Source organism: Camelus bactrianus, unplaced genomic scaffold (assembly GCF_048773025.1).
Source record: "Camelus bactrianus isolate YW-2024 breed Bactrian camel unplaced genomic scaffold, ASM4877302v1 HiC_scaffold_44, whole genome shotgun sequence".
Lineage (NCBI taxonomy): Eukaryota > Metazoa > Chordata > Mammalia > Artiodactyla > Camelidae > Camelus > Camelus bactrianus.
In genome coordinates this window covers 5,925,342-5,935,917 of record NW_027413960.1, presented here as the reverse complement: position 1 = coordinate 5,935,917, position 10,576 = coordinate 5,925,342, and the positions used below count along the sequence as shown (strand labels likewise).

At 53.2% G+C, this 10,576-nt stretch overlaps 1 protein-coding gene across 1 annotated transcript; it reads right to left on the bottom strand.

The window, feature by feature from the left end:
- Positions 1 to 412: 412 nt before the first annotated feature.
- Positions 413 to 8,927, bottom strand: LOC141576902 (uncharacterized). The gene is made up of 3 exons (XM_074360283.1): positions 8,882 to 8,927; positions 4,442 to 5,102; positions 413 to 548 (listed from the first exon to the last, which is right to left on the bottom strand). The coding sequence occupies exons 1-3, from the start codon at positions 8,925 to 8,927 to the stop codon at positions 413 to 415; spliced, it is 843 nt and encodes a 280-aa protein (XP_074216384.1).
- Positions 8,928 to 10,576: the final 1,649 nt, after the last annotated feature.

Sequence of the window (10,576 nt, the reverse complement as noted above, 5' to 3'; positions counted from 1 at the left end):
GGCGGGGGCATGGGCCTGGTCAGTGCAGGGCCTCTCGCTGGACGCCCATGGCCCCCTCCTGCACCTCATCCGTTCCTCACCATGAGACACGGCCACTTCATTCTGGTCATCTAGCTCACGACCGGACATCCCTGTGACTGACAGGCCCCACATGCCCAGTGAGTGTTTACAGACTGAAGCAGCACAGCCATCACTAGATCTAGATACAGGCTGTACCCACCACCCAGGAGGAGCCCCGGGGCCCCTGCGGTCACTGCTGCCCTGAAGGGGTAATCTTGCGTCTGCCCTGTCATCTTAGTTCCTGCTGGTTTGTGAGTTGTGTGCCCGTAAATCACTGCGTGCCCTCAAGAGGGTGTGACCACTGGTCCTCCAGGAAGCAGACACTGACACAGAGAGAACTGTGACAATTTCATTAGGGGTGACAATAGGAGAGAACAGCAGAGGGGGCAGGTTGGAGCAGGGAAACATTCGGCCATAATGCACCTCTGACATCTTCTCTAAACACATCATTGCCACCGCTGAGGGGCCCCTTCAGTTGGCAGACTGTGCTGTAAGGCAAAAAGAGTTATTTATTTTAATAGGATCTTATTTTTTCCCAATTTTGTCTTCTCTAATGTATGTAAGGCCTCTGACGGACACTGTAGTCTGTGTGTGCATCTCCGTGTCTATACAGAATGAAAATAATTGTTTTCACATCTCAGGCACAGATGTCAAAATGTGCACATTCTCATTATTATATTTCCTTCTTTAACTAGTAAGACCTAATATTTAATAGAAGAAAGGGACCTTTCGCCTTATCTTTAAAGCAGAGAGTGGTAAGCTCTGGGCCTGAGCTCTTATATCTTCAGTTTAATTTAATGTACTTCCTGAGGTCTCTTTTGATGATACTGTGTGCAGACACTTTCTTTTAAACTATGAGAATGCTGAGTGAGAAATATGTCCCAGTCATTTTGCAAAACAATATGTGTGCTTGACCCAACCCTCCTCACAATGACGTCAGGGAACAGCGTTACCCCCCGGCTCACAGACAACAACGCTGAGACCCTGTGGGGGCCCCACTGAGTCTTGGTGTTAGGGGATGAACTGCAAGAACTCAAAGAATCAGAAATTGGATCTTGTGACATAAATGTGGAGATGCCAAGCTGACAGTGGGCGTGGTGATGAGGGAGCAGGGGTGTGGGGACAGGGGTACTACAGGGGGTCTCCTGATCACCCCTGACTTCCCCCAAAGAACCTGCCTCATGCTGAAGGGCAAGGCACCTGCTCAGCTTATCTAAATCCTGCCTGCACTTTTCAAATCAAAAGAAAACTTCAGCCACACAAATACCCTGAAAAAAACAAGCTAAACTTCAGTTTCTCTGATATCCACAGATTTCATCCAGACCCAGAACTTTCAGAAACCCAAGAGAACAATTATCTTTATATGAGGTTGTGAACTGAGGGCTTTCTGGAGGCAGTGGGTTCTGAAGGGGATACGTGCATGGCTGCACTGAGTCCCCTGCACACACACGTGGCTCTGAGTGGACCTCACGCTGCATTCACACGGCCCACCTGAACTGCCCACCCTGCCGGGAGTGACCTTCCAGCTCCATCTGAGTGAACCCAACAAACGCCCACTGGGCAGCCCCTCAATTTCTTTCTTCCCCTCCACACCCTCCTATTCACTCCTGTGTGGCTCACGTGTCCTTCTTCTGCACTCTGAGGCCCTGCACGGGCACATCTGCTATGGTGACAAGCTGTCTGCTGTGAATGTCTCTCTCCCTCACTCGCTCCCTCACCCCTCGAGGCAACCCCGTGAGCCCCTGAAGTTAGGGGTGTGCTTCACCCCTCACAGAGCACATCACATGGTCCATGCAAGAGGCACATCGGCCAAACTGGGACTTCAAATTCACCTGATATTCTGTCAAAAGTCTCTTCTGTTCTATACAAGAGACGCCTGCTTCCCAGGTCAGGACGGGGAAATGACACAGTCCATCAGATGTGTGTGCTGGGAAGCTAGACAGACGTCACAATGTCCCAAGTCAGATTTCCTCAGGCATCGCAAGGCCCTGGAGTGCCATCTCCCCTTCTGCAAAGACTCGACAAGGGAGCAGAAGCACATGCTCTCATCTTAACGAGTGCTGTAACTGGTGGTGGGGGGGTGGCGGTGGCTGAGACCGCATAGGCCACAAGGGAGGTGGGGGTGGCGGTGACGAATAGCCTCTGAGAAGTGACACTGGGTGTCCCATCGGGCGAGGCACACCAAGTGGTCCTGGACAAGTACTGGGACCTCTGGAATCCACAGTGACTTGCAGAAGAGAGAGCTGTGTTGGATGACAGACAAAAGGAACAACACCTACAGAACCTGAAACCCAATGCAGCAGCTGTCAGCACCGGGCACCCTCCCCTCCACCGGGTGCCCAGACAGCAGCACAGGGCCACACACTCGACCTTGGGGATAAAACACTGTTGCCACACGACACCGCCAGTGTCTGTAAGTGGAGGAAGGCGAGAGTCCTGCCTGAGACGATGTACAGAGGTTCCAGCAAATTGATAAACTAGGGCCTCCCAAACAGGAAGCCTCTCTGTGCAGGACAACCCACCCTGACACCTTCCCAAGCTCCACAGAAGCATGGTCTGCATGAACCAGAAACACAGAGAAAGAAAGGAACCGAAGGCCTGGTTTCCCACACATAGAATGAGAGCCGCACCTGGGTACTTGCTCTGTCTGCAGGACCCTGCCAGACCCTCTCTACTCCCTGCTCACAAAGGGCCCTCCTCCGCCAGCAGGAGCTGCCCCTGGGCGCAATGAGCTCTGAGGAGCTGGGCACCCCGCAGTCCTGTGGGGGAGCTGGCAATGTGCTTCTGAGGGGACAAGGCTATCCTCAGAAGGGAGTCGGGCTCCGCTACAATCATCCTTATTCTCAGGGATGTCTGGATTTTAAGTTCGCTAGGAAAATCACACTACATTTGTCCTATGGGAAAAGGAAGGGGGAAGTTTCAATCCTGCAAATAACACGAATGGGATTTTAGCGCATGTGGAAAATCCCATGGTGTGTGATGAGACAGAGAAGCAGCTCTGACAGCTTCCAGGGCAGAATCGACCCAGCGCGGGATGAAGAACATGATGCCAGGACTTTGGTGCGAATTGGTCCTGCAGGGAAGGAGGCATTTTCACTGCGGGCTCTTTCCATTCCATCCTCTATTCCCTACTACAAATGCACCATCTCTGAAGTCAGACTTTTCTGCCCAAAAGTACAACTGATGGCAGAGGGGAAGGCACCTTTACCTCCCCAGAAAAGACAGTGACGGGCTGTGATATTCACCACACACAGGAAGACTCAAAAGTTGCACAAACCACACGGTGTAAGGATGGAGGGGTGGCTTTGCTCAGTTATCAGTTATGAGTAATTGAATGGGCATTCTACAAAGGAGAATCCCCCAGCCTGAGCAAGGAAACCATTCAAAGAATGACAACAGGAACCAGTCTCAGTGACCCAGGAGCAATCCCAAGTGAAGGAGGTAAAAAGGAGTCAGCCGAGCCAGGAGAAGTCAGTATGGAGCAAGGGCTCACCATTCTTATGCTATTTTAAGAAACAAACAGTCAAAGCTGAGGTTCTCAGCCCTCATGTACTCCATTGCTGATGGCTTCTGCAAGCAACACTCAGGTGACTGGCTGAGAGGAAAAGCCAATGGACCCTGGGCAAGAGTTTCAATTTGAAAACAAAATGAGATGCCAGACACGAAACAGAACATAAAGTCTGCAGACAGCGCAGAAGAGGCTGCTGCTACAAAAAAAAAAAAAAAAAAAAGAATATATATCCCAGAAAGACTTCCACCGAAAATGACATCCCAATTTAACTGGGCCTCCGTGGTCGCCTAAGGCAGGCAGGAGCTACCGGGGAACACTGGAGATGCAGAGGTTCTGCATCAGAAAAAAACTAAAGAAAGGATGCAGGATTAGGCATTTCTGAGTAGAAATTAAAAAAAGAAACAAAACTATGAGCCCTGTTTACCCGTATGACACTCGGTCTCATATCACACAGACTAGGAGACAGGTCTCAGGACCCTTGACTGAAGAAACAACAGGCCCCGGGTTCGGGTGTTTCTTCCATAACCGATCTTCGGCTGTGGAAGGTCAGGGCTCCACTCGCTGCAGACAGTGACAGGGGCGGGCTTCTCCTCCAGGGAGCCCGGAACGTGGTCTCTGTTGAAGACCCGTGTGCAGAACCGACACGTCTGCCCTCCGTCAGAGGACCCTCTTTCCCTCCACAAGAGACACCTCCCTCCCCAGGGCAGGACGGGGAAGACGCGGCCCATCAAGTGCGTCTGCTAAGGGACCAGAGGGACACGGCCGTGAGCCCGGTCAGGGCGGCCCGTGCACGGGGAAGCACTGGAGAGCGATCTGCCCTTCTTCTGCAGTGACTCAAGGAAGAAACAGAGGACTATGCTTTCCTCTTACCGAGCGGAGCAGCTGGCGGTGGGGGGCGAGGCTGCACAGGGCTCAAGGGGGGCCCAGGTGCAGGTGGCCCGCTGGACGACGACGGGCCGCTCTCGGGGCAGGCCACGCGGGCTGGTCCTCGGAAAGGTTGGGGCCCTCCGGCCCACGGGGTGGCCTGCGGGACAGAAGGGAGAGCTGGGTTGGATGACAGACAAAAGCGCCAACACCGACAAAAGCCGAAACCCAACGCAGCAGCTGTCGGCACCGGGCACCCTCCCCTCCACCGGGTGCCCAGAGAGCAGCACGGCGCCACACGCTCCGCCCAGCCCTCTGGGGCCTGCCCGCAGCCTGGGCCGCACAGGAGGACACGGGGATAGGACCCTGACGCCGCACGTCGCCGCCGCTGTCTCCAAGTGGAGGAAGCCAAGGGTCCTCCTGCCCGAGAGGCTGCACACAGAGCTTCCAGCACACGGGCAAACTAGCGCCTTCCCAAGAGCCAGCCGCTCTGCTCTGGGCGGGCGGGACGGCCCTCCCCGCCACCTTCCCCAGCTCCACGCAAGCTTGCCCGGCGCGGACCAGGAACACGGAGACGGGACGGGCGTGAAGAGCTCATTCTCCACCGGGGTCGCCGCTCTGCCTGCAGGGCTCTGCCTGCAGGGCCCTGCCAGGCCCTCTCTGCCCCCTCCTCACAAAGGGCCACTCCTCCGCCCCGCAGGGGCTGCCCCTGGGCGCAAAGAGCCCTGGGGAGCTGGGCATCCCGGAGTCCTGCGGCGGAGCTGCCCAAGGGCTCCTGAGGGGACAAGGCTGTCCTCAGAAGGGAGTCAGGCTCCGCTACAATCCTCCCTACCTTCAGGGACGTCTGGATTTTACATTCGCTACAGAACGCACCCTACCCGCGTCCAAGGGAGACTGACGTGGGGAGTCTCAATCCCACACCTGACACCAAAGGGACTGTCCTAGCTCGTGCGCAAGGCCCCACGGTGTGCGATGAGGCCGAAGAGCAGCTCTGACAGCTTCCAGGGCAGGCCCGACCCGGCGCAGGGTGGGGAACACAACGTAGGCACTCTGGTGCGCATCGGAATTCCCCCGCAGGGGAGGAGGCATTTTCACGGCGGGCTCTTTCCCTTCCAGCCTCTACTCCCTGCTACAAATGCACCACCTCGGAGAGTCAGGCTTTTCTGCCCAGAGTACAACTGGAGGCAGCGGCCAAGACACACTTACCTCCCGAGAACAGACAGTGACGGGCTGTGATTTCAGTTACCAGGATCTGAATGGACATTCTAAACAGGAGTATCACCTGGCCTGAGCCGGGAAACCAGTCAGAAGAGTGACGACACAGAAATCCGTCTCAGTGACCCAGGAGCAACCCCAGGTGCAGGAGGACAGGAAGGAGTCAGCCGAGCCGGGAGAAGTCAGTGTGGAGCGCGGGCTCACCCTCCTCATGCTGCTTCGAGAAACCCGCAGTCAAAGTCTGCGGGCCCCGGCTTCTAAGCACTCCCTCATGGCTCCTGCAGGCACCAGCCAAGGCGACGGGCTCCCGGGAGAAACAGCCCACTAACCCTGGGCAAGAGTTGGAGTCTGAAAGGCAGCGACACGCCACGCCAGACCCGTCACAGAACACACAGTCTGGAGACGAGGCCAGGAACGGCTGCCGGGAAAACAGGAAGATCACCTTTCCCAGAACGACGTCCAACAGAGCACGACCACCTCACTTACCTGGGCCTCCGAGGTCGCCGCAGGCGGCAGGGAGCTGCCGGGCCGCACCGGAGCCGCGCCAGGTCCCGCGTCGGCTAAAAACCACAGAAAAGGATGGAGGATTAGGCTTTCCTGCGAAGACACTGCTGAAGCAAAACGAAACCTTTGTGCCTTCCTTCCTTACCCGTATCACACTTGTTTATTGGAGGACCTGGATACTGACCCCAGGAACTCCTGCACGCTAAGCATACATTCTGTCTACTGCTGAGCTATATGTACCCTTCTCCCCAGAGCACACTTGTTTCTAGGCACAGAGAAAAACAAATGCCATCCACGTTCACTAACTTACCCAGTGTATAAGCTCTGTTGGCTCCACCAACAGAGGTCCGTGTGTTATGATCTCTTAGCTCCCCTGGAGCAAATTCCACCGTCCCAGTAACGTATTCTGGTTTTCCTTTGTTTTTCTTTCTTTTGTTTTTCTTTTTGCATTCTGGGTTCTTAATTTCGGGCTCAGTCGCCCCTTCCTAGGAACACAAAACAACGTAAAACAAGAACCGAACTTCAGAAACCATCAAGTTCATACACTTGGTCATTCAGTCAGTCAGTCAGTCAGGAAGACAACAGTTATTTACTGTATCTATCAGATCATAAGCCCTATCCTGGGAGAAGCTGGCAGTACAAGTAAAAGGCAGATTCCTCTCTCTGTTCTGCCAGAGGCACAGGATCCATGAAAACAAATCAGCACAGAAAAGTCTCAACAGCTCTACAACTGAGGTGAACGGGTACAGTAACGCCACAAAGGACAGGAGAGTCTGCTGCACGTGGACAGCTCAGGGAATGCTGGGAACACCGCACTGTTTCATAAAAGAGAGATCCAGTGCAGACGGGGGATGTGGAGGGGCTTTGGGGAAGGGCAGCCTGAGTGAAAGGAGCAGGTGGGAAAGAGCGCAAGGCATTAAGGAAACTAGAACACTGTTACTGGCGGTGGAATGGGAAGACAAAACATGCTGCCTTCAAAATGAAACATCACTTAATTAATTTCAAGTGAGGACGGCTAAAACAAGAACCAACTCCAAGATACACCTAACTTTCCCAGGGATGAATTTCTTTTCCATATCCTCTAATAAACTGTAACGGAAAGACCCTGAAAAAAAGAATTCACATACAGACACTGGTTTCACTAGGTGAGTCTGGAAAATTAACACAAGTGCATTATCCAGTCCTACGGCATTAAGCACAGAATCACATCCTAAAATGTAAGTTAAAAGTATAAGTCCAAAGTTCTCATCAGCAGGTGCAAACGTGAAAATGCACACTCACACCAACCCCCGGCTTATGTCTCAGAATCCCCTGGTACTTACATAGTCACACAAGGACATTAACAACAAGAGACAGTACCTCATCCCAGGAAGATCCTCTTCCTTTCTCTTCTGCAACGTGGCGCACTGTCATACCATCTGTAAAATGTAGTTACATGTACGTTAATGAGAATAATCACGAATGTAAATTAGAACCACCATGTGCGTCTATCTCCGTTTGTGGATTTGTGAAAATAAAAGTGGCAGAAAATTATTTCAAGGAGTTAGAGCATTTAAAAAAATAAGTGCTTAAGTCACGGTTGGGATATATTTCAAACCAAGTAGTAAGAGGAAAACACGTAAAAAGAATGGATATCGAAGTTGTGTTTGCGCACTATGTATTTCTAACATTTGAAGTTTGCTCTTGTTTTTGTTTTTCCGTTTCTTCTTCTTTTAAGTGGAGGTACTGGGAATGAGCACACGGAATTCTGCATGCTAAGCAAGCGTTCTATTTACCACTAACCTATATCCTTCCCCAAGTCAACTAGCTTCTCGGCAGAGATAAAATAAAATACAAAAAACGTTCACCGTTCACTACCTTACAAAACATGTTAGTTTGCTCAAGCACAAAAGATCTTTGTGGCTTTCTTCCCCGTATCACACTAAGCCTCACATCAGACAGAATGGGAGACAGGTCTCAGGACCCTGAGGGAGAGACCGCAGGCCCCGGGTTCGGGTGTTTCTTCCATAACCGATCATCGGCTGTGGAAGGTCAGGGCTCCACTCGCTGCAGACAGTGACAGGGGCGGGCTTCTCCTCCAGGGAGCCCGGAACGTGGTCTCTGTTGAAGGCCCGTGTGCAGAACCGACACGTCTGCCCTCCGTCAGAGGACCCTCTTTCCCTCCACAAGAGACACCTCCCTCCCCAGGGCAGGACGGGGAAGACGCGGCCCATCAAGTGCGTCTGCTAAGGGACCAGAGGGACACGGCCGTGAGCCCGGTCAGGGCGGCCCGTGCACGGGGAAGCACTGGAGAGCGATCTGCCCTTCTTCTGCAGTGACTCAAGGAAGAAACAGAGGACTATGCTTTCCTCTTACCGAGCGGAGCAGCTGGCGGTGGGGGGCGAGGCTGCACAGGGCTCAAGGGGGGCCCAGGTGCAGGTGGCCCGCTGGACGACGACGGGCCACTCTCGGGGCAGGCCACGCGGGCTGGTCCTCGGAAAGGTTGGGGCCCTCCGGCCCACGGGGTGGCCTGCGGGACAGAAGGGAGAGCTGGGTTGGATGACAGACAAAAGCGCCAACACCGACAAAAGCCGAAACCCAACGCAGCAGCTGTCGGCACCTGGCACCCTCCCCTCCACCGGGTGCCCAGAGAGCAGCACGGCGCCACACGCTCCGCCCAGCCCTCTGGGGCCTGCCTGCAGCCTGGGCTGCACAGGAGGCCTTCGGGATAAAACTCTGTTGCCACACGTCTCTGTGATGACAGGGCATACTTATCCCGGAATACCCAATCCATCGGCAAGGCCAAGAAAAATTTGTTCAAAAGGGAAATGGTAGTTCTAGAGATTATTTCAATACAAAATGACCACTGGAACACAGCTGTAATAAATTACTTACCTGGGTTTCCTCTGCCTCCTGAGCCGGAAATGTGGTGCCATTCCTAACAGGGGGGCCACCCCGTCCTGAATCTGTAAAGGGAGAGCAGAGCTGAAGGCAGATTATATCTGACCGAGGCCTTGCGGGGGAAGCACGAGCCGAGCCCTCCCTGCCCTCCTCCAGGAGCTCTCACTCCCGCCCGCGCCCCGGGCTCTTCACAGAAGCCGCAGGTCTCCCTCCCGCCTCAGGTGACCCCGAGGACGAGGGGAGACTGGACCCCTGTCCCATGACAAGGACACCACAGTGCCTTTATTCAGGTGTTTTCGTAGCTAATCACCCTGGATGTGGGCTCAGTGCTCAGATCCCTGGCAACCAACACTGACACTCGGGACTCACAGCACACTTCAGGGCAAATCAGTCTGTATACAGATTATACATTAAAGTAAGAAGGGTCTTTCGTAGGAAGAGTATCAACAAGCCCTGACTGTGAGCTCCACCTCTTCCTCCTCAGCCTGTTGGTAAACTGTTATAAGCCTTCTCTCTGACAGCGCATGTCTTGTATAAGTGACCAGATGTCACATAAACATTTATGAAAGAAGTGGCCTCAATGACTCATGTTGTAATAAGCGGCAAAAGAATGGTGAGTTACATGGAGTAGCTGCTGGGAGACTTTAGATTTACACATTAACTCTGGGAGAGGGAGGCTACGTAGTCATGTCACTTACTAACTGGCTACTCTAAGTCACTGTGCAAGCTTTTTTATAAGAACGAAGGGACCTGAAAATTAGTGAAGAAATGCCTGCTGCCTTAAAGCAGATCTTGAATAGAATATTTATCCACCAAGGCAAATGAAGAAAAATGTTTTTCTCGTTATGACATACTGCCTTCATTCTAAAACGTCATCCATGTTATTTTCCTGAAATGAGAAGAAAATTCAGCCTTCAAAACCGTGTCCAGGCGGGAAGAGAGGGCTGACTCTCACGTCTTCTAGAGCACAGAAACCAGCCATGCCAGCCACGCCAGCCAACCAAGAGCCTGGGGGGCGGCCCGCAGTCCCTGGAGGGGCTCGAGCTCCACTGCTCACAGGGGACAGAGCCCTGCTGGCTGGTGGCATGTAAAGAAAACAGCATCTTGTCACCCAGCTGTGAACCTGTTCCCCACAGTAAGTGTGTGGTGTGGTGTCCAGGAATCCCGACAACTACCCATGGGGACAAGCAGCCCACTGGGCGGCTCCTGCTGCAGAAATGGAGCTGCCACACTTCACATTGTGCTCCTTACCTCTCAGGGGAGGGTGCAGCCTGTACGGTCCTCCTGGGGTGGGCTCCTGCCTCATGTATTCCTCTGCCTGCCTCCGTCTGCAGATTGCATCCAATCTTAAAGATAAAGAATGACTTCAATACAAATTACACCACGAATTCCTCTACTAGGCACAAAACAACCAGTCCTTAAAAATCTCAAAACACCCGTAAAAATGTGTCAAAATTCTGTACCTCTGTTTCAGGTGGGCAACTTCCCTTCTCAGCTCAGAGGAGTTTTCCCTTCTCAGGTCAGAATTTACCCTTCTCAGGT